Source organism: Coregonus clupeaformis, chromosome 6, assembly GCF_020615455.1.
Source record: "Coregonus clupeaformis isolate EN_2021a chromosome 6, ASM2061545v1, whole genome shotgun sequence".
NCBI lineage: Eukaryota > Metazoa > Chordata > Actinopteri > Salmoniformes > Salmonidae > Coregonus > Coregonus clupeaformis.
The window spans coordinates 40,457,492-40,481,795 of NC_059197.1; the positions used below are offsets into that span (position 1 = coordinate 40,457,492).

General features: G+C 42.5%; 1 protein-coding gene across 1 annotated transcript; it reads left to right on the forward strand.

Annotated features, from left to right (window-relative positions):
- The first annotated feature begins 1,451 nt into the window (after positions 1-1,451).
- Positions 1,452-19,278, forward strand: LOC121567940 (prolyl 4-hydroxylase subunit alpha-3). Its single transcript, XM_041878334.2, has 13 exons — positions 1,452-2,727; positions 3,252-3,406; positions 3,593-3,822; positions 5,390-5,539; positions 5,699-5,750; positions 6,248-6,411; positions 7,736-7,912; positions 9,508-9,572; positions 10,038-10,197; positions 12,491-12,553; positions 14,466-14,534; positions 15,380-15,476; positions 17,748-19,278. The coding sequence occupies exons 1-13, from the start codon at positions 2,537-2,539 to the stop codon at positions 17,816-17,818; spliced, it is 1,644 nt and encodes a 547-aa protein (XP_041734268.1). The 5' UTR covers positions 1,452-2,536; the 3' UTR covers positions 17,819-19,278.
- The last annotated feature ends 5,026 nt before the right edge of the window (positions 19,279-24,304 follow it).

A 24,304-nucleotide genomic window follows, 5' to 3' on the forward strand; every position in this document is an offset into this window, starting at 1 on the left:
TCTCTTCTTCTTATTGGTGTCCTTTAGTAGTGGTTTCTTTGCAGCAATTCAACCATGAAGGCCTGGTTCACGCAGTCTCCACTGAACAGTTGATGTTGAGATGTGTCTGTTACTTGAACTCTGTGAAGCATTTATTTGGGCTGCAATTTCTGAGGCTGGTAACTCTAATGAACTTATCCTCTGTAGCAGAGGTAACACTGGGTCTTCCTTTCCTGTGGCGGTCCTCACGAGAACCAGTTTCATCATAACGCTTGATGGTTTTTGCGACTGCACTTGAAGAAACTTTCCGGATTGACTGACCTTCATGTCTTAAATTAATGATGGACTGTTGTTTCTCTTTGCTTATTTGAGCTGTTCTTGCCATAATATGGACTTGGTCTTTTACCAAATAGGGCTATCTTCTGTATACCACCCCTACCTTGTCACAACACAACTGATTGGCTCAAACACATTAAGAAGGAAAGAAATTCCACAAATTAACTTTTAACAAGGCACACCTGTTAATTGAAATGCATTGCAGGTGACTACCTCATGAAGCTGGTTGAGATAATGCCAAGAGTGTGCAAAGCTGTCATCAAGGCAAAGGGTGGGTACTTTGAACAATCTTAAATATAAAATATATTTTGATTTGTTTAACACTTTTTTGGTTACTACATGATTCCATATGTGTTATTTCATAGTTTTGATGTCTTCACTATTATTCTACAATGTAGACAATAGTAAAAATAAAGAAAAACTCTGGAATGAGTAGGTGTGTCCAAACTTTTGACTGGTACTGTACATGCTGATCAACGACACTCTGCAGCTCCTCTCCTCTGTCCTCCTCTTCCTCTTCATTGTGGGCAACGTGAAGTTCTCCATCGTATACTGTGCCCCTCTACTCTTCTTCTCCACCGCCACCTTCCAGAACACCCCTCTGATCCTGGCAGCTATGTCCCTGGAGCGCTACGTGGCCATCTTCTACCCTCTGCAGCGCCCGGCCGCCTGGCGCGCTGACCGCATCTGGATCATTATCCTGAGCCTGTGGCTGGTCAGCTGCATCCCGCCCCTTGTGGACTTCTCTCTGGGAGAACCTCAGCCTGGCGTGAATGTCCTCTCCACCCCAGTGCTCTGCAAAACCCTGGTCCTCAACTCATCCCCCGTCCAGATGCTGTTCAAGGTGTCGCTCAACGGGCTGTTCTTCGCTGTGTTGGCGGCCATCATCATGTTCACCTACACGAGGATCATGCTGGAGACCAGGAAGATGCATCAGGACCGGGCGTCGGTGGGCAAGGCCATGCACACAGTGCTGCTCCACGGCTTTCAGCTGCTGCTGTGCATGATCGCCTTCTCCCACCCTGTCACAGAGAGCCTTATCAGTATGCACGCTGGATGGCTGGCCGAGGACATCTCCTTCAACTACCGGGTTTGGCCGGTGTAGGCTGTCATTGTAAATAAGAATTTGTTCTTAACTGACTTGCCTAGTTAAATAAAGGTAAAATAAATAAAATTTAAATAAACTTCTGCTTCATCCTACTGCTGCGCTTCCTCAGCCCGCTCATCTATGGCCTGAGAGATGAGAGCCTGAGGGGCTACATGAGGGGAGCTGTCCTGTGCTGCTCAAACAGACACAGGATCAGCCCCAGAGCCCCGGCCACCAAGCCCAGGGTCAAATGAACTGGTCCTGAATTGGAACCACTGGTCAAATTAATGTTTTTATATGAATCTGTACAGACTAGTAGCCTGTATATGTTAGTCAATTAAAACATATTAAAATAGTAAAACCCTGGCTGGATGACATCCATTATGCCATTATAAAGGTGTCTCTTCCAAAAACGTATATTTATTGGTTGCTATCTAATAAAACGGTACATTTTTCTTGAAACACAGAGGCTTGCTTTGGAATAGAGAAGATTGCTTCACAATTTGAAAACGCTAGATGTCACTATAATTCCAAATGTATCAAGTGGTGCAACTTGGGTCACTGCACTGGATGAATATGCGCCCATAGGAAGACGTTCAGTTTCTTTGGCGAAATAAGAACATTGATATCTAAAGCAGTAAGGGTCAGATTATTTGATATTCAGAGTTATTATAAAACCATTTAATGAGACTAATATATGTAGAGTGGAATGCAGGGACTGGGCACATTTACGCATGCCAATTCCAAAGGGAAACTGTTGCAATACATTTTGAGCATATCCAAATCCTAAAATACCTAATGTAATACGATTGTTCATTAATCACGCAACTTCATATATGAGATTGTTATAGTTGAACCATTCCTGATGACAGATGATGTGAAGTGGTGAAAACTGACGTCTCAGGTGTGAGCGGCGTGCACTGTTGAGAAAGAACATTGCGGAGATTCACACAGAACGGCAGGACCGAGCAAAGCTTTCCCGTAGGGCAGGATTCAGTGGTTTCAAACAAGAAACTGCGCTACATTTAATACATTTAAAGCAAGAACCATTGATGGAGATTAGATTTGACAAAAAATCCAGCGCAAGCATAGGCAACATTTTAAACGTCATCGAGGGCATCATACGCGCACAAAATGCAATATTATGTGAAATCCATTTACTCAGTCTGTGTTATAATCAATATGATTTTGATTCCATTATCTTTTGGTGAGATGTATACGTCATTATTGAACGTCAAACAAGCCATAAATGTTGAAAGACAACTTATTGATCATTTAGAAACTTACATCGAACACGAATCGGAGAGACTTGAAGACATCAAAAGGTGAGTAACAGACAGGGAACATTGTCATGATGCACGTGGGCTTGATAGCCTATCACTCATTTATATTGTAGGCTTAATCATTAAGGCTTTAGAGTGGGTGGTTTTAGAAAGAGAGAGAACAAATAAAGCTAAATCATTGTGTCTAAGAATTAGTAAGCCATATGTTTGGGCTATGTGTCCTTTATTGTATGTTGTTCCATATAATTTCATGATAGGCTACTATTATCTTCTTACTTAGGCCTTTGTATTCCTTGCTGAACATATGCCTCGATGAATTGCCTCCATCCTTTAGGTAACTTTAGAAGGAACATAACATTATAATGACTAATTACTAATGTTAAGTTCATTCTAAAACCTATCATAAACTCAAGATGCATTCTATACTGATTTAGGAGGCAGTTTGATTTCCATGGAAAACCTTATGCATATATCATTTCATGGCTGTCTCCCCCCTGTCCATCTATCATGGTATCACCTTGATGTATTCTCTCTAAACCTTTAACACTTTTAGAATCTTTCTGCAGGTTTTATGCAAAGGTGTCAGACTTGCACAGTGAGGTGTACAATGGACCATCCGCTGCTATAGCAAACCCCTTGGTGGCGTTCACTCTTATCAAGCGCTTGCAGTCAGAGTGGCTGAATCTGATCTACAGTGATGAAGCACAAGAGAACACCCAAGGTTGTTTCCCTTTACGACTCTCTTTAAACACATCTGGTCCTTACAACTGACATAAGCAAGCCTCTGTGTTTCAAGAAAAATGTACGACATAAGTGGGGGGACATAAGTTTGACAAAGGTCCATCCCCCGCTTCTTGTGTCCTGTCGTCACCTCACCCCCACTCGCTCCCCCCGTGTTGTGTTTCAGCCTTCAGGTCTGGTTACGAGAAGGTGGAGGAGGAGGGCAGCTTGCCAAAACTGGAGGACCTTCAGGGGGCTGCCAAGGGGCTGATGAGACTGCAGGATGTGTATGCCCTTCAAGTGGGGGGACTTGTGAGAGGTCACTTCCAGAGGATCACTAACGGCAACCCCATTGACATCTACAGTCCCACAGTATCTGTTCCTCTTTCTGGGGATGACTGCTTCTTGGTTGGGAAGGTAAGCCACCAATAACTCACCCATTTAATCATTGGCTGCGCCAGATTCTCCACTCTTCTCCTGAAGTGTGCACTTGCACTCTATCTCACATGGATCTAACAATGATGGAAGCTCCCTCCAGCCAATGGTTACACACATCCCACGCGTAAACTGAACAGGCATAAGCACTCCTTCATTCCCATGTCCATCATACCTGAACGTCAATAGTACGCCACTGACTGAATAAGGGAATGTACAATATGTATTATGTACAGGATGTGGCTATATGAGAAGTGTGTATGATAAGGGTAATGTGCAATGCATGTATTGTGTTGAGTGTGTAATGTACAGTGTCTTTTGTATACAGCAGTACACTGTGTGTCCAAGACAATTCCCCCCCTGTGGACATTAAAGTTAATCCTATACCATGTTTTTAAATCCATGATGGGGATTGTGCAAGTGCACACTTCTGGAAAAGGGTGGAGAAAAGGGATGCAGCCTTTATGGCTTCATTTTACTCAGCTCACTATGGGGGAGGAAGGGGCAACCAAAAGGGAATCCCTGCTTACATTGCACTCTCTAAACTGTCAACTGGAGATGTGCTAATGGAGTCATGGAGAAGAGGGGGGCATGTAACCGGAGGAGTGTTAGGCTGCTGGGCAGATGATGCTGTGAGATCTGGCTTCCCTGATTAGCATCCCATACCAGAAGACCATAAAACATAGTTTTGTCATACTCTGTGGTTAGAGGGAGTAAAGTCCTCTCCCTGTCTGTCAAGGGAATTCATATCATGGTATCACCTTAGGGTGATGTATTCACTCAGACAAATTTGAAAAAGGGTGCATGATGTGCATCCCAAATGGCAGCCTATTCCCCTATGGCAGCCTATTCCCTATTTACTGCACTACATTTGACCAGATCCCTATGGGTCCTGGTCAAAAGTAGTGCACTATAAAGGGAATAGGGTGACATTTGGAAGACGGACGAAGTCTTCCTCATGATGAGTCACTCCACAATGGATCATACTGTTTATGTACAGTGGCAGTGCACAAGGAGCACTGTGTGGGAGAGACAGTATGGAAAATACATAATCTCTGTTTAGGGAAGTCTAAGAATGTGGAGTAATGGCCTTTGCCTTTACTTGTGTTAACACCAGGCTCTGTTTGGGGTGTTACATGCAGTAACAGTTCTACAACTGCACTTTTATGGTGGCTAAAACCTAGTCGTTAAAACCAGCAGGGTTAGCTAAGGATTAGCTTTATTTCTCACATTTCCGGGGCCCGTACAAAGCCTCAGCCACCATCAACAATCATGACTGTAAGTCGCTTTGGATAAAAGCGTCTGCTAAATGGCATATTATTATTATTATTATTATAGTGCTACATTTACTTTATGTAGCTCTCTCTTCTCTTCAGCTCTAGATGTGGGAGAATGATATTTACAATGCTAAAAAGGTTTTTACTCTTTCCTTCCAACATATATTTTGAGCATGGGTGTATGACTTTTCAGGAAAATAATGTCTCAATTTGTCGTCATAAAAGCTTTCTGTTGTTTTCTAATGCTAACATCCTGTGGTGTTGTATTGTAGGTTGCCTATGAGCTGGAGGACTACTACCACTCAGTGCAGTGGCTGGAGGAGTCAGTGCGTCTTTTCCGAGGGGCAGGGGGGGAATGGAGCCCAGAGAATGAGGGAACTCTTGAAGATGCTCTGGATCACCTGGCCTTCTCTCACTTCAAGGTGTGTCTATTTTGCACATAGAAATACAAGTTATTCTGATTTTGAGTATGATTATTTTCAAAATAGATAGACCTACTGGTTGAAAATAGTATTTGTAGAGAGAAGATGTGATTCTTTTAGCATTTGTTGACCAACTTTTACTTTTTTGTTTTGTTTCAGACAGGAAACATCTCCTATGCACTGAATCTCTCTCAGGAGTTGTTGAACCATGGTAAGCCTGTTCAGTTAAAACATCCCACTATACTGTGGCCTGGGGTGGTCCAGCGGTCTAAACTGCTGCCTCTGGATCACACATACTATGTTCCGTTGCGAGCATGGGTTATACTCCGACCCACTACTCCTTCCTTTCTCTTTATCCTGTCCAATAAACATAACATTCTGAAAGGAGTGGGACTGCCCCACTCCATAAAAAAACATCCCACTACTGTCCCACAGTATATAGAGGCAGCCTGGTCACCATCTGCTTTGTATATCAGCCTATTTCCCCATACGGTAGCTGAACCCTGAAGTACTGTATACTTACTGTGCATAATGCAGACGTGGACCTGGACCTTTCAATGCAGGCCTCTTTTAATAAAAGTACATACATTGACCAGGAAAACATCTGTACTGCTCGCTTGTTTGTATTTTACCTACTAGGCACTGTGATTTGTTTCTCCAAACTCATGGTATCATATTGATGGTATTTACATGATTCCCTTCCTGAAGATCCCATGAACGGGAGAGTTTTGAAGAATGTAGAGAAGTATGAGCGACTGCTTGTTGACAGTCCACCATTACTGAGCGCTAACACTGGGTTGAAGAGGCCCAACACCACCTATCTACGGACAAGGAACACCTACGAGAGACTGTGTCGGACACAGGGCAGTCAGGTATACTCATCTATGATATTATAATCTCATCCACCCAGCCGGCTATATGCTGTAGCATTTGAGTGATCAAATCAAATTTGATTTGTCACATGCGCCGAATACAACAGGTGTAGACCTTACAGTGAAATGCTTACTTACAAGCCCTTAACCAACAATGCAGTTTTAATTTATTTATTTATTTATTTTTAGTCATTTAGCAGACGCTCTTATCCAGAGCGACTTACAGGAGCAATTAGGGTTAAGTGCCTTGCTCAAGGGCACATCGACAGATTTTTCACCTAGTCGGCTCGGGGATTAGAACCAGCGACCTTTCGGTTACTGGCACAACTTTTAAGAAAGAATACCAAAAAAATCACACAAAAATACTATGTTAAATAATACGAAATAAAAGTAACAAATAATTAAAGAGCAGCAGTAAAAATAACAGTAGCGAGGCTATATACAGGGGGTACCGGTACTGAGTCAATGTGCGGGGGCACCGGTTAGTCGAGGTGATTGAGGTAATATGTACATGTAGGTAGAGTTATTAAAGTGACTATGCATAGAAAATATACAGAGAGTAGCAGCAGTGTAAAAGAGGGAGGGGGAGAGGGAGGGGGGGGGGGGAGCAATGCAAATCTGGGTAGCCATTTGATTAGATGTTCAGGAGTCTTATGGCTTGGGGATAGAAGGTGTTTAGAAGCCTTTTGGACCTAGACTTGGTGTTCCGGTACCGCTTGCCGTGCGGTAGCAGAGAGAACAGTATGACTAGGGTGGCTGGAGTCTTTGACAATTTTTAGGGCCTTCCTCTGACACCGCCTGGTATAGAGGTCCTGGATGGCAGGAAGCTTGGCCCCAGTGATGTACTGGGCCGTACGCCCTACTCTCTGTATTGCCTTGCGGTCGGAAGCCGAGCAGTTGCCATACCAGGCGGTGCTGCAACCAGTCAGGATGCTCCCGATGGTGCAGCTGTAGAACCTTTTGAGGATCTGAGGACCCATGCCAAATCTTTTCAGTCTCCTTAGGGGGAATAGGTTTTGTCGTGCCCTCTTCACGACTGTCTTGGTGTGCTTGGACCATGTTAGTTTGTTGGTGATGTGGACACCAACAAACTAACATTTGCTTTTAGAAATGCTCCAAACAGCAACTGAAATCATACTGTCCTTTTTAAATGTATGAAACCATATGAACCACCATATGTGGAAAACAGAGACTTGGCTACAGTCTGGAGCTCACAGAGAGATAAAATATTTGTAAAGTTCTGAGGATGAAAATAAAATAATGCTGCTTTCTTTCCATGTTTTGGCTCCAGTAATGGACTTCAGATGCCCTTCTCTCCTCACAGCCAACGCATTATGAAAACCCCCGGCTGTTCTGTGACTATTTTAACAATGACAGTCCTGGGCTGCAACTGCAGCCAATCAGACGTGAGGTGCTGAGCCTGCAGCCGTATGTGGTCCTCTACCACAGCTTCATCACTGACTCAGAGGCAGAGAGCATCAGGGACCTCGCCCAGACAGGGGTGAGTGTCTATCTACTGCCATGGTGTCACCCCTTTTACGCAGAAAAGGCCTATCGGGAAGTATGTATCAAGCGTCTCGGATAAGAAGTGCTGATCTAGGATCCAGTCCTCCCTGTCCAGTCTTATTCATTATGATCTAAAAGGCTAAACTGATCCTAAATCAGCCATCCAACTCTGAGACGCTTGATACATATAGCCCCAGATTCCATTGTCATTGTCATTACATTGATTCTGATTACCACATTCACATTCCAAGTCCATTGAAAATGATGTGTATTTTAAATAACATAACTGATAGAAGAGACCCCCCTGTGTCATGATTAGTTTTTGCACATCTGAAGGATTATTAAATGCGTTACATGTCAACTGCCTATTTTCTGTATTTTATGACTCCAGTAAAGATTGTGTAAGAGAATGACTCTACACACAGAACACTGTTCATTTAGGCTCTGCTGGGATAACGGTTATTTTAGGAAATTTCCAATCAGCTATCTTTTTTTCCCTGTGGTCTGGCCGCTTAGACTGCCACTGAGGTGCTAGTTTTTCACCCGAGTAACAGTTACAGCTTAGATTACATTGGCAGGCAATGATTTTCATCATATATTAATCTTTCTATACTTGCATGTTTGTGATCTCAAATATTTCATCTATCAAGGGCTTTAGAAAGGCTCAGTCTCTGTTCTGTGACCTGGTTGCAATATTTACAATATAAAAAAATATTTACAATCTGATAATGCATGCCAAAAATAGCTAAAATATGTCCATCAAGCTGGTTTGAAAGAAGAACGTCTGAGTGAATTGCCTTTGCTTTGTACTGATGGGCTCATTGTAATGACTGGAATTGACTTCGCGCCATTTATTAAATTTCAGCCATTACAATGAGACCGTCCTCCTATAACTCCTCCCACCAGCCTCCACTGGCTGACTGTTTTTCTGGCTAGATGCTGTAACCCAAATTATCTCCTAGATTGTGTGATGTTTTGGCACTGTTCAACAGGTTTTCCACCCCTTCTTCAAATGGAAATCCCTCCACTTATTTCACCATTATGTCAACATTTCATGGCGCTCTGGTGGGTTGATTAAAACCAGGCCTGGGCTGTGTCAAATTGCACCTTATTCCTTATATAGTGCACTACAAAAGTAGCACACTATATAGGGAATAGGGTTCCATTTGGGACTCACATCTGGAGTATTAGTCATTTGGAGCCTGGAGCACATGCAGCACTCCTTGCCCTGAGCACATAGACACATACGTCATTGCCTGAGCATGGTATTCATGTGTTCATGCTTGGCTCCAAGGGTTTAGTATTAGCTGTCTAGTCCAAAGTATTTAGAGAGGGTGTAGATAGAAATGCCAGTCAAGTATTTCCATCAGACACGGCTTCATTGGAAAATTACTGTGGTTGCCAGTTGTTGAGTTTTAACGTTGTTCTTTTTTGTATGTTATTTACTGTGCTCTTTTGGATGTTATCTTCTCTATCCTTACATCATTCATGTTTCTCTTGTCAGACAGAGCCTTGCAATTTGATCCTAAAAAGTTAATGCTGTATAAAATCATTGAGTATTGACAGTTTTCTTTCTTCTTGTGCCATAAGTTAAGGAGATCTGTGGTGGCATCTGGAGAGGAACAGGCTACTGCAGAGTATCGCATCAGCAAGAGGTACTACTATCAGAGAGATGTCACTATTAAATGTATAGTTTACAGTTCCTTCTCATAACACTTAAAGCAGTAATAAAAGCACCAGCAGAACAATGCACCCTCACAGCAACCAGTGAATATACTGTATAACACTATAAAATGCTTGGGCAAATGTTATGGTGCACACATGATTTTCTGGCTTATTAGCTATAACATGTAATAGTTAATTGTGGGATAAACTGTAACCTTTGAATGGAAAGTAGCTGAACACCTCTGGAATCTACAGTATCAGTGGAAGAGGAATTGTACATCATTGTCTTACGTCAGGTAGGACGACGAGTCCATCTGCACTGATCGGTTGAGGACTGCACATCATGTAGGAATGACGTCACTTGTCAAAAGACAATGAGTACATAGCATCATGTCGAACTCAAACCAAGACAGTAACATTATCTGTATTATGAGAGTTTGTGGTTTGTTTTTCAGTGCATGGCTAAAGGAGACAGCCCACCCTATCATTGGGAGGCTGGACCAGAGAATCACCTTGCTCACAGGTCTCAATGTGCAGCCTCCGTATGCAGAGTACCTCCAAGTGGTGAACTATGGGATTGGAGGACACTATGAACCTCATTTTGACCATGCAACGGTGAGTGGGTTTCTCTATCTTTAGAACAGTAGATCTTGAATAAACCCTACATTTACTACATTAATAAACACTTGATGCAATAGTGTACCCTCATTTCATGTGTTAGTGTTGAGTGATGGTCTGTTAGTGTTGAGTGAACATTTTGTAGGTTTAATGCTTATTTCCTGAAACTCTACACATTTTGTCATGGGTGCAGAGAAAATGTTGCAGTTTTAAAGCTCATTTTCTTGCAATTCTATACATTTTGCCATGTCTAATGTGTAGTCATGTGATATTTGAGTGACTCGAACATTACTCCAAAATCTATAGGCTAAAAAACCTAGCTAAAAAACGTTAGTTGAAATGGGCTAGTTGATATGGACTTTTCTGACAAGTTATAAATAGCTCTCTAAGGTCTGCAATGACTGACATGGCAAGAGGAAAACTGATAATGCACTACCCAATTTCGATATTGCACGTTGTGCATTCTACTATTACAACTTATTTTGGGGAGGGGGACCCGCGCTCCCCGCACCCCCTGCCGGGCCTCCCCACCGTTTGGGAACCACTGCCCTAGTACACTACTGTTGACCAGGGCCCATAGTGCTCTGATCGAAAGTAGTGCTCTATACAGGGGAATAGGGTGCCATTTGAGACGTAGCCATGGTCTTCGGCGGCAACGTAAGGACATTATATACAGTACCAGTCAAAAGTTTGGACACACCTACTCAATCAAGGGTTTTTCTTTATTTTTACTATTTTCTACATTGTATAATAATAGTGAAGACATCAAAACTATGAAATAACATGTGGAATCATGTAGTAACCAGAAAAGTGTTAAACAAATCAAAATATATTTTATATTTGAGATTCTTCAAATAGCCACCCTTTGCCTTGATGACAGCTTTTCACACTCTTGGCATTCTCTCAACCAGCTTCACCTGGAATGCTTTTCAACAGTCTCGAAGGAGTTCCCACATATGCTGAGCACTTGTTGGCTGCTTTTCCTTCACTCTGCCGTCCGACTCATCCCAAACCATCTCAATTGGGTTGAGGTCGTGGGATTGTGGAGGCCAGGTCATCTGATGCGGCACTTTATCACTCTCCTTCCTGGTAGAATAGCCCTTACACAGCCTGGAGGTGTGTTGGGTCATTGTTCTGTTGAAAAACAAATGATAGTCCCACTAAGCCCAAACCAGATGGGATGGTGTATCGCTGCAGAATGCTGTGGTAGCCATGCTGGTCAAGTGTGCCTTGAATTCTAAATAAATCACAGACCGTGTCACCAACAAAGCACCCCCACACCATAACACCTCCTCCTCCATGCTTTACAGTGGGAACTACACATGCAGAGATCATCCGTTCACCCACACCACGTCTCACAAAGACACGGCGGTTGGAACCAAAAATCTCAAATTTGGACTCCAGACCTAAGGACAACTTTCCACCTGTCTAATGTCCATTGCTCGTGTTTCTTGGCCCAAGCAGGTCTCTTCTTCTTATTGGTGTCCTTTAGTAGTGCTTTCTTTGCAGCGATTCGACCATGAAGGCCTGATTCACACAGTCCCCTCTGAACAGTTGATGTTGAGATGTGTTTGTGACTTGAACTCTGTGAAGCATTTATTTGGACTGCAATTTCTGAGGCTGGTAACTCTAATGAACTTATCCTCTGCAGCAGAGGTAACTCTGGGTCTTCCATTCCTGTGGTGGTCCTCATGAGAGCCACTTTCATCATAGCGCTTGATGGTTTTTGCAACTTCGCTTGAAGAAACTTTCAAAGTCTTTTAATTTTCCGTATTGACTGACCTTCATGTCTTAAAGTAATGATGGACTGTGGTTTCTCTTTGCTTATTTGAGCTGTTCTTGCCATAATATGAACTTGGTCTTTTACCAAATAGGGCTATCTTCTGTATACCACCCCTACCTTGTCACAACACAACTGATTGGCTCAAACGCATTAAGAAGGAAAGAGATTCCACAAATTAACTTTTAAGAAGTCACACCTGTTAATTGAAATGCATTCCAGGTGACTACCTCATGAAGCTGGTTGAGAGAATGCCAAGTGTGCAAAGCTGTCATCAAGGCAAAGGGTGGCTATTTGAAGAATCTCAAATATAAAATATATTTTGATTTGTTTAACACTTTTTTGGTTACTACATGATTCCATATGTGTTATTTCATAGTTTTGATGTCTTCACTATTATTCTACAATGTAAAAAAATTTAAAAATAAAAAAAAACGCTTGAATGAATAGGTGTGTCCAAACTTTTGACTGGTAGTGTATTTATGATGACTATTTCCTACATGTAACCAGTCAGCATCAAGCCCCCTTTTTAGGCTCAACACTGGGAATCGAGTGGCAACCTTCATGATATACGTAAGTTAATAATTGGTTTTGTTTTATCCTATTATACAGTGGGGGAAAAAAGTATTTAGTCAGCCACCAATTGTGCAAGTTCTCCCACTTAAAAAGATGAGAGAGGCCTGTAATTTTCATCATAGGTACACGTCAACTATGACAAACAAATGGAGAATTTTTTTTCCAGAAAATCACATTGTAGGATTTTTTATGAATTTATTTTCAAATTATGGTGGAAAATAAGTATTTGGTCACCTACAAACAAGCAAGATTTCTGGTTCTCACAGACCTGTAACTTCTTCTTTAAGAGGCTCCTCTGTCCTCCACTCGTTACCTGTATTAATGGCACCTGTTTGAACTTGTTATCAGTATAAAAGACACCTGTTCACAACCTCAAACAGTCAAACTCCAAACTCCACTATGGCAAAGACCAAAGAGCTGTCAAAGGACACCAGAAACAAAATTGTAGACCTGCACCAGGCTGGGAAGACTGAATCTGCAATAGGTAAGCAGCTTGGTTTGAAGAAATCAACTGTGGGAGCAATTATTAGGAAATGGAAGACATACAAGACCACTGATAATCTCCCTCGATCTGGGGCTCCACGCAAGATCTCACCCCGTGGGGTCAAAATGATCACAAGAACTGTGAGCAAAAATCCCAGAACCACACGGGGGGACCTAGTGAATGACCTGCAGAGAGCTGGGACCAAAGTAACAAAGCCTACCATCAGTAACACACTACGCCGCCAGGGACTCAAATCCTGCAATGCCAGACGTGTCCCCCTGCTTAAGCCAGTACATGTCCAGGCCCGTCTGAAGTTTGCTAGAGTGCATTTGGATGATCCAGAAGAGGAATGGGAGAATGTCATATGGTCAGATGAAACCAAAATATAACTTTTTGGTAAAAACTCAACTCGTCGTGTTTGGAGGACAAAGAATGCTGAGTTGCATCCAAAGAACACCATACCTACTCTGAAGCATGGGGGTGGAAACATCATGCTTTGGGGCTGTTTTTCTGCAAAGGGACCAGGACGACCGATCCGTGTAAAGGAAAGAATGAATGGGGCCATGTATCGTGAGATTTTGAGTGAAAACCTCCTTCCATCAGCAAGGGCATTGAAGATGAAACGTGGCTGGGTCTTTCAGCATGACAATGATCCCAAACACACCGCCCGGACAACGAAGGAGTGGCTTCGTAAGAAGCATTTCAAGGCCTAGCCAGTCTCCAGATCTCAACCCCATAGAAAATCTTTGGAGGGAGTTGAAAGTCTGTGTTGCCCAGCGACAGCCCCAAAACATCACTGCTCTAGAGGAGATCTGCATGGAGGAATGGGCCAAAATACCAGCAACAGTGTGTGAAAACCTTGTGAAGACTTACAGAAAACGTTTGACCTGTGTCATTGCCAACAAAGGGTATAGAACAAAGTATTGAGAAACTTTTGTTATTGACCAAATACTTATTTTCCACCATAATTTGCAAATAAATTCATAAAAAATCCTACAATGTGATTTTCTGGATTTTTTTTCCTCATTTTGTCTGTCATAGTTGACGTGTACCTATGATGAAAATTACAGGCCTCTCTCATCTTTTTAAGTGGGAGAACTTGCACAATTGGTGGCTGACTAAATACTTTTTTTCCCCACTGTATGTGCATGCTTGTCTCATTTGTGGATATACAGTAAAGGCATCTTTGGAGATACTGTATGCTAGATTGCATCAATCAGCATCAGAATTCAGTATTTTCTTATTGAAATTGCGATGAGATGAGATGTCAAACTTCCAGTTAAGGCGGTATGGAAAAGAATGTCTGCTTGTGAGATTTGGACAAACTCCACACTCTGGATTCCGGCACGGATGGCTTTTTTATGACATGTGCGCACAGTGGCTAGACTAGACACAACTCAGTGAGAATGTTGTCATCCTCCACAGCTCAGCTCTGTGGACGCAGGTGGGTCCACAGCCTTCATCCATGCTAATTTCAGCGTTCCTGTTGTGGAGGTAAATGCACTGCACACATCAGCTGCTGGCTAAACTTGGTCTGTGTCACAAATGGCACCCTATTCCCTACATAGTGCTCTAATTTTTACCAGGCTGTTTGACAAAAGGAGTGCACTATATAGGAAATAGGGTGCTATTTGCGGCATTGCCTTAATCTTCTTCTGTTTACCCATCGAAATTGCTTCAAGCCAGAATACGTACGCTCATAAGCCTTCACTCTGTGCAGCTGTTAAAATGGCATCAAGAATAATAAGAGATTCCTTCCTCCGAAAGGTCACATCATTTCTTAAGATGTTTTGAGGAGTACTGTTCTTATGACTGTAGGCCTGTTGAGTAAAGAGGAGCCATAGGCTGTGTCCCAAATGGCACCCAATTCCCTTTATATTGTACTACTTTTGACCAGGGCCCTTGTCAAAAGCAGTACATTATATAGGGAATCCGATGCCATGTGGGATGCAGCCACAGTGTAGTGTTTGGTTTAATAAATGAGCTGCTGTTGAAAAGACACAGGGCCTCACCAGGTTTTAACCTCTCAACCTGGATTTTATTGAGGTTTCACTTCCTGCCTCAAGTGTTGGAAAAAATCTCTCTCACTGGGCACCCTTTCCTCCATATCCATGTCAAAGATGTTGTACTTGGAGCATAGCTATGCACGTGGGATTTTAACATACACGTATACAAAATAAAATGTTAATGGAGGAACAATGGTTTAGGATTGTCAAGTAGAGGAGTAGACCATACAAATTACCGGCACAATAATGGCCCACACAAAATCCAAGCACGATTTTAAAATGTTTCTTTCCAATGTTTTTAGTGACACATTTCCAATGTCTCTCGTGTTCCAGAATGCTGCCCTCTTCTGGTGGAACCTCCATAGGAACGGTCAAGGAGATGGGGACACTCTGCATGCTGGCTGCCCTGTCCTTGTTGGGGACAAATGGGGTAAGGCGTTAATGGGACAACCAGGAACTCCACATAGTTCCTATAGAAAAACACACAGGTACAGTGAGCAGTGTCAGATGTGGAAAGCTAAGTACCCTACGTCTATTCCAGTAGCCCGTCTGTCATACTGAAGTCACAGCAGGAGCCCGGGGCCACATCTGCACTGCATTACACAGATAGAGTTAGGGACGATATAGAGAGGAGGTCAGGCATTGAGCAGTGCTCTGGGATGCTAAATATGTGCGCCTCCATTCAACATAATTTAACTCCATCCTGGATCCCACAGTCAGTGACAAGGCTAAAGGAACCGCACAGAGAGGGGTATTAGTCATTACTGTGAGTGGCTGCATCTGAGAGACATTTACAGGAGCAAGTATATACCTTTTTTACTGTGTGTTCATATATTTGTAGATTATAACAAAGAAATAGGGCCCCATTTCCCATTATTGATGGCTCTATACTTGGGATATATATATACAGTTGAAGTCAGAGATTTACATGTACCTTAGCCAAATACATTTAAACTCAGTTTTTCACAATTCCTGACATTTAATCCTAGTAAAAATTCCCTGTCTTAGGTCAGTTAGGATCACCACTTTATTTTAAGAATGTGAAATGTCAGAATAATAGTAGAGAATTATTTATTTTAGCTTTTATTTCTTTCATCACATTCCCAGTGGGTCAGAAGTTTACATACACTCAATTAGTATTTGGTAGCATTGCCTTTAAATTGTTTAACTTGGGTCAAACGTTTCGGGTAGCCTTCCACAAGCTTCCCACAATAAGTTGGGTGAATTTTTGCCCATTCCTCCTGACAGAGCTGGTGTAACTGAGTCAGGTTTGTAGGTCTCCTTGCTCGCACACGCTTTTCCAGTTCTGCCCACACATTTTCTATAGGATTGAGGTCAGGGCTTTGTGATGGCCACTCCAATACCTTGACTTTGTTGTCCTTAAACCATTTTGCCACAACTTTGGAAGTATGCTTGGGTTCATTGTCCATTTGGAAGACCCATTTGCGACCAAGCTTTAACTTCCTGACTGATGTCTTGAGATGTTGCTTCAATATATCCACATAATTTTCCTTCCTCATGATGCCATCTATTTTGTGAAGTGCACCAGTCCCTCCTGCAGCAAAGCACCCCCACAGCATGATGCTGCCACCCCCGTGCTTCACGGTTGGGATGTTGTTCTTCGGCTTGCAAGCCACCCTATTTTTCCTCCAAACATAACGATGGTCATTATGGCCAAACAGTTCTATTTTTGTTTCATCAGACCAGAGGACATTTATCCCAAAAGTACGATCTTTGTCCCCATGTGCAGTTGCAAACCGTAGTCTGGCCTTTTTATGGCGGTTTGGAGCAGTGGCTTCTTCCTTGCTGAGCGGCCTTTCAGGTTATGTCGATATAGGACTCGTTTTACTGTGGATATAGATACTTTTGTACCTGTTTCCTCCAGCATCTTTACAAGGTCCTTTGCTGCTGTTCTGGGATTTATTTGCACTTTTTGCACCAAAGTACGTTCATCTCTAGGATACAGAACGTGTCTCCTTCCTGAGCGGTATGACGGCTGCGTGGTCCCATGGTGTTTATACTTGCGTACTGTTGTTTGTACAGATGAACGTGGTACCTTCAGGCGTTTGGAAATGGCTCCCAAGGATGAACCAGACTTGTGGAGGTCTACCATTTTTTTCTGAGGTCTTGGCTGATTTCTTTTGATTTTCCCATGATTTCAAGCAAAGAGGCACTGAGTTTGAAGGTGAGCCTTGAAATACATCCACAGGTACACCTCCAATTGACTCAAATGATGTCAATTAGCCTATCAGAAGCTTCTAAAGCCATGACATCATTTTCTGGAATTTTCCAAGCTGTTTAAAGGCACAGTCAACTAAGTGTATGTACATTTCTGACCCACTGGAATTGTGATATATTTCGCTGTAAGTGAAATAATCTGTCTGTAAACAATTGTTGGAAAAATTACTTGTGTCATGCACAAAGTAGATGTCCTAACCGACTTGCCAAAACTATAGTTTGTTAACAAGACATTTGTGGAGTGGTTGAAAAACAAGTTTTAATGACTCCAATCTAAGTGTATGTAAACTTCCGACTTCAACTGTATATAAAAATGTTTGTCTACACTTTTAGGGGGTTTTAATGTCAGTGAATATTTAACGACTCCTTTTTACACACCTGTATATTATATTTTATGTTTGTTTGACTACTGTGTGACATACACCACTAACACATACTCTCTGTTGTCCATGCCGTGTTCCAGTGGCTAACAAATGGATCCATGAGCACGGCCAGGAGTTCCAGAGACGCTGCAGCCCCAATCCTGAGGAGTGAGAGGGGAGAAAGCAACTGCTGGGACCGCTTGGAGTACAAGAACCAGCCTCCACAATGGAGCCGCGCGCGCCACGCAGGCAGAGAGAGGGAGGGAACGAGAGAGGGAATGAGAGAGGAGGGGAAGGCAGCTAAAGAGCAGCCTGCATCTGTGATTGGAGCTTCAGGCCCAAGGGAAGGAGGAGCACAGACACTGCTGGAGGGGGCTGGAATGGCAGCGGGCTGAGTTGGTTTTGGGAAGGAGGAGGTGGTTGGGGTGGAGGGGGAGGGGGCATTTGGCAATCAGCCCCAAAGGCAGAGCGGCCTCTTGCTCCTACTCCCCAGTCAGTCCCTGCTGGAGCAGAGAGAAAGGGGCCTCTACCCTCACACACTGGGCTGGTTTCAGTTAACTCTGCTAGGCTGTTTGCCTCCGGTGTCAGTTTGTTTGAAAATAATAACAAAAAATACGTATAATGCAGCCTTTTTGAAAACGGATGCACTGAATCTGGCAGGATACTCTTCACATGGACTGATCTCATTAGCACAGCACTGATCTTTATCAGAATATTTAGTTAGAATTATATTTCTCTAACCATCTCACACCTTAAGAATGTAGTTAAGAGCAGTGCTGTGATTCAGAGGAAAAGGGTTATTGTGACTGTTTCCCATTCATGCTCAGTCAGTTCAGGAAACCAAAGGAGATGAGGTAGTCATCTCTCCCACTGAGTGGCTTGATGACATTTGGTGTGTTCTCTATTGCTCATCTCCTTGTAGCTAATTGGGTGCATATGAGTCAAACCTGTTTAGTCTTCTAACTCCCATTCAGAGGCATCATTCATTAGTCATGGTCTGTAAACCAGATGATTGGGAAGTGGGAACGCATCTGCTTTAGTACAGAGTTTCTGACCTCCCTACAAATCCTGGGTGTCTAGCTGCATACCAGCCAGCCAAAAGATGTCTGTATGTAGGTCAAAACACCTCTGAAAAGAGAGTGCATGCCAGCTTTCACACCTAGTCTATGAGAGAGTGAGGAGTGAAATGTACTGTAGGAACTGTAGGCTCCAAGGGGCTTCTCTGTGAGCGTGATTCTTTGGGTGGCCTGCTGCCTGTTGAGTGACAGGGAGTGTTGAGGAAGGGAGAGGGGTTCAACAGGGACTATATCTCTGCCTGCTGGGATGTAAGGAAGTATTCCCTCCAGTGCACAACCCCCTACCACCCCTCTCCTTTAGACACACACACACACATACACAACACACAGATACAAACACAGGGGCCATATACTACAGGAATGCTACATGCTCCCAGCTGCATTCCTAAACAGTAGACCTTGATTGTTCCCCTTGGAGTGGATTGACAGGAGGCCCATACTTGATAAAATGCATGGAGGATGGAGGTTATGGCTTTGGAGTTTCTCCAACCAAGAAAATGTGTATTCTCTGGAATTCTCAAACTTTATATGGTTTAAAAAAAATGTTTTTTGTTAATGTTATGTCTGCCTCATTACTAAGCACTTAAAACAAAACATACACAAAAGCATATTTACTATGCTTACATTCAGCAGACTATTTATATCGAATTTCTCATCTCCTACACTGCGTTCATTCCTGACTGGCCCAAGCATGTCATAGGGAAATAAGTGTACAGTCTGATTCCATGTAACTCTCTAATACAGTGCATTCGGTAAGTATTCAGACCCCTTGACTTTTTCCACATTTTGTTACGTTACAGCCTTATTCTAAAATGTATTAAATTGTTTTTTTCCCTCATCAATCTACACACAATACCCCATAATGACAAAGCAAAAACAGGCTTTTATAAATGTTTGCAAATGTATTAAAAATATAAAACGTAAATATCACATTTACATAAGTATTCAGACCCTTTAATCAATACTTTTATTGAAGCACCTTTGGCAGAGATTACAGCCTTGAGTCTTCTTGGGTATGACGCTACAAGCTTGGCACACCTGTATTTGGGGAGTTTCTCCCATTCTTCTCTGCAGAGGAGAAGTGGTCGTAATATTAGGTAAATGCAGAATTTCACAGTTGGGAGGAGTTGATTTGATGTGGTACATAGAAATTGCAAATAGGGTTGAAGTGGGAAGACAAACTGGAGGTAATTATAATTTTAATGTGACTAAATGCCATCATACTCCATCTGGCATAAAACATATAAAAAGATGCACTGACTGACCCTACTGATGAAGCTGTGGAACAGGCTTACTTTGCAGAAACACTGATTGTGCTCAACTCAATTTTGGTGACCAAAATATTGTAATAGAATATGAACACTGAAAAGTGTCTTAGACTACCATGTAACTGACAAAATGGGAAATGCTAAACTACAGCACCAATCTGTTGCATAAATGTAAACTGTTGCAACTGTAGTACTTGAAGTGGCAGACAGAATAACTGTTTCTTCTAAAACTGGTGGCTTTCTTTTACACTAGACTGCTGTGAAACAGTGAAACTTGCAATTTCCTCAGTTCACAGGGCACAGGCCTTTACTTTCCTCTGTGGGAATTCCGATCCGCCCTTGGCACTCAGTGTTGCCCCCATCACCACAACACACATGGCTTCTGAGGTCCTAGTTGCTAGGCGCTTTAAAGTTTATTTCTCGTTTGTTTGCGGACCGCAATAATACCATAGAAGAAGAAGAAGAAGAAGAAGAAGAAGAAGAAGAAGACGACACCTGTCTGTTTGAGGCATGTGACTTGTATCAGGAGAGGAAACTTACAGTAGATCATCAACCTAGAACCTCTATTGTGACCAGAAGAACACACTGTATTGTAGAGAAGTAAAAGAAGATGTAGTCTAATTGTATATGTTACAACCAAAGTCTGGTAGACGCTCTTATCCAGAGCAACTTACAGTAGTGAGTGCATTCAATGTCATACTTTCTTCGTACTGGTCACCCATTGGAATCAAACCCACAACCCTGGCGTTGCAAGCACCATTCTCTACCAACTGAGCTACACGGGACTATATCAAGTGAAAATAAACTAGAGTAAATGGGATATTAAAATGTGGAGCTTTGATGCCATGTGGCACCAGAACTTTATATCAGTAGGCTACTGTGTCCAACAGGGGTGGCTACTGGGTGCATGTGTGCAGGGTTTTGTTCCAGCTCAGCTCTAGCCTCTAGCAAAGGGGTATTCAAATCTTACCCTAAAAAGTCTGTACTCCTGCTGGTTTTCTGTTCTACCTGATAATGAATTGCACCCACCTGGTGTCCCAGGTCTAAATCAGTCCCTAATTAGAGTGGAACCATGAAACAAAGCAGTAGAACTGGTTTTGAGGTCAATATTTGAATTTGAGGGCTCTAGCAAATCTGGATTTACATATAAGCTGCTCATCAGGACCTTGAGTTGCTGAATTAAGTGTGTTAGAGCAGGGGTTGGAACAAAAGCCTGTAAACGCAGTAGCTCTCCAGGAGGTGATGCCACAAATAATTGATGACTAGGATTTGCGAACGTTGATTTGGTGGATCGGATACATTACTGTATTTTACAGAAAGTGCTGCACTGCTGCTCTCTGGTGGTGACTGGTGCTAGTGACGAAAGGTTGGGGGAGAGCAGGTTTGCCATGTCCGCTGTTTTCTGGCAAAATTGGGCTACATTGAAAACGACGTCGCGGGTGAAAATGTATTGGTCGCGGATTGCAGGTTTTTGAGCTACTTCTAAATTGCACTGCGGCTGCCATGGCATTATTTCACTTTGACTTGCTGCTGTTGACTATCAGGCAGTGAGGCAGCCTGTTACTGAGTGAGTGAGTGCGTGAGCGGTGGGGAGTTGGATGCCCGGAGGCATGTGTGTGCGTGGAGACTGAGCGCTGCAGCAGGCAGCCGAGTCACGTGAGTGAAAGGAGGCAGAGCTGCGCGCATGCACGCACGCACGACAACTTTTTACCAGTTGTAGGTCAAATCAAATCAAAGCAAATTGTATTTGTCACATGCGCTTTATACAACAGGTGTAATGCTTACTTACAAGCCCTTAACCAACAATGCAGTTTTAAGAAAAATAAGAATTTAGAAAATAAACTAAAGTGGGGGGGTAACCATTTGATTAGCTGTTCGGCAGTGTTGATGATCACAAGTTTACTGGAGAACGGAGACCAAGTAGAGACTTTCGGACAAGGTGGATAATTGTATAATATAAGGCAGTTTATTCAGAGGTAAAGATATCTGTAAATAGCGTGCACGGACCCGTTCGTCAATCTCGTAGGGAGATATCTGAGCGAGAGCCCCTAAACATTGTGTGCTGACATTTTATACAATAAAATAAAGTAGGTTGATTCTAGTAGTTCTGATCTTCTGATTGGTCCTGATGAGTTGGGCGAGGTCACCTCCAGGCTAGTGTCACTGTTGCATTGGCTCTGAGTCGGGTTCTCTGTCTTCAGATGTTCAGCCTAAGAGAAGGGGGTTTTTGTGTGTGTGTGTGTTTAACAGTGGTGTGTGTGTGTGTGTGTGTTTATCAGTGGTGTGTGTGTGTGTGTGTGTGTGTGTGTGTGTGTGTGTGTGTGTTTATCAGTGATGATGTGTGTGTGTGTGTGTGTGTGTGTGTGTGTGTGTGTGTGTCCTCAGAGCAAGAACTCGTGAGTTGGAAGAACTGAGAGACCTATGGCGTGGGTGTTGTCCATAGCCACCTGCTGATAAGGCTGACAAGATAGAAGTCTCTTGTGCATTGTATTAAATACAAAGGCCCAATACAAGATGGGTCATGCACAAGATTTTAGTCAGACCAAGCTATAACATTATATATTTACTACGACAGCAGCCGTATGGCTTGGGGGCAGAAGCTGTTAAGAAGCCTTTTGTACCTAGACTTGGCCTTCCTCTGACACCGCCTGCTGTAGAGGTCCTGGATGGCAGGACGCTTGTCCCCAGTGATGTACTGGGCCTTCCGGAGACACTTGAAACCCTACCTCTTTAAGGAATACCTGGAATAGTATAAAGTAATCCTTCCTGATATGGGGAAAAGTCCACAATGAAACTGACATTGAATGTGGAGAGTGAGACATCTGTTGGCCATTAAGTAGCCTATTAATATATATGCCTATATAGGCTACTGTAGCCCACCATTTGATAAAATAAATATGTTGAAATTACGATATGACTGGGGTCATTGCAAATCAATTTGTACCACTTGTGTAGCCTACCTGGAGCTGGCAAACGGATTTAATAAATAGCCTATAACTTCAGTTTATTGTTGATATAGCCTTATGTTATTATGCAATTATTAATGGCCATGTTTAGTTAATGAAATTGGAAGTTATCAATTGTGATCATGGTCACAGTTCTATCGTAATTGCCGATCAGCTGTTGTTAGAATTCATTAGATTTAAGGTAACAGTCAAACAGATTAGGCTACAGGTTAAAAAAAAACACCGGCTGTTGTTGACAAGCATAGGCCTATTCAGTTCATATCCATATTATTAATATATGATTCAGTGATTGAAATTACTACGAAATCGCCTCACTATTCATGTTAAATAAATTAGTATGTCAATTTGAACTAAGCAAGCTGCTAAATCGTTAATCTTACATCTTGCCTAGGCTACTGTAGGTTGTCAGGGGCTATAGGCTACCTGCATCTAGCTAACCAAACCATGGCAAAATTGAATTGCAATCATAAACCCAGAATTTAGCATATGCCTATTGAAATTACAAGGCAATCTCGCAAATAGGCCATTTATAACGGTTTGTAGTCTTAACACCTGGAACATAATAAAGGCACAATTGCCAGAAAATAGCCTAAAATTCTTCTGAAGTTCGTCCAAGTGTTTCTTGCACAGAAATGTAGAGATCCTCAGTCCAACTTTCATCCCTCAAACTGTCCTGTTGGATTTAGCTATAGTAATGCACATGCGCATCAGGGATTTATTTAACAATCATAGCAGTCGAACGAGTTAAATCGACATCATTGATGGAAAATTATCTGGCGAGGTTAATAAGGCCGAATTATATTTTTTCTTGCGACATTCAAATTCCATTATTAGTCACGTTAGCTCGCAATAATTATTATTTTGATGGAAAACCGAATTTTGCATCTTACGTTACAAGTTACGTCGATATTCCTTCTTAATTCACTCGATAACATTACGGAAAAAGGGTTTATTGGCTAAATGTGGCAACTCCTCTCGCTTCGGGGAAAAACATTTGGGCTAGTTTTCAGGTTTTGTGATCAGGTTTTGAGTTGTCAAATTTTAGCTAGACGGGCAACCCTGGGGGCGCTCAGTCTCTGGTTATGAATGGGGTGCTGACAGACAATCGTTGATGGATATTTATAGAGCTCTGATCAGAACGACAATTGATTACGGGTGAATAGTTTATGGAACAGAGGCGAATACTTTGCTTCAGAGGCTGGACAGAATCCAGTATATAGCTTTAAGGATATGTATTGTCGCAGTTAAATCAACATCTGTATGTGCCTTACTAGTGGAGGCAGGTGAGATGCCTTTGGATATATGGTGTAAAAAATTGGCATTAGCTTATTGGGTTAGGTTGAAAGGC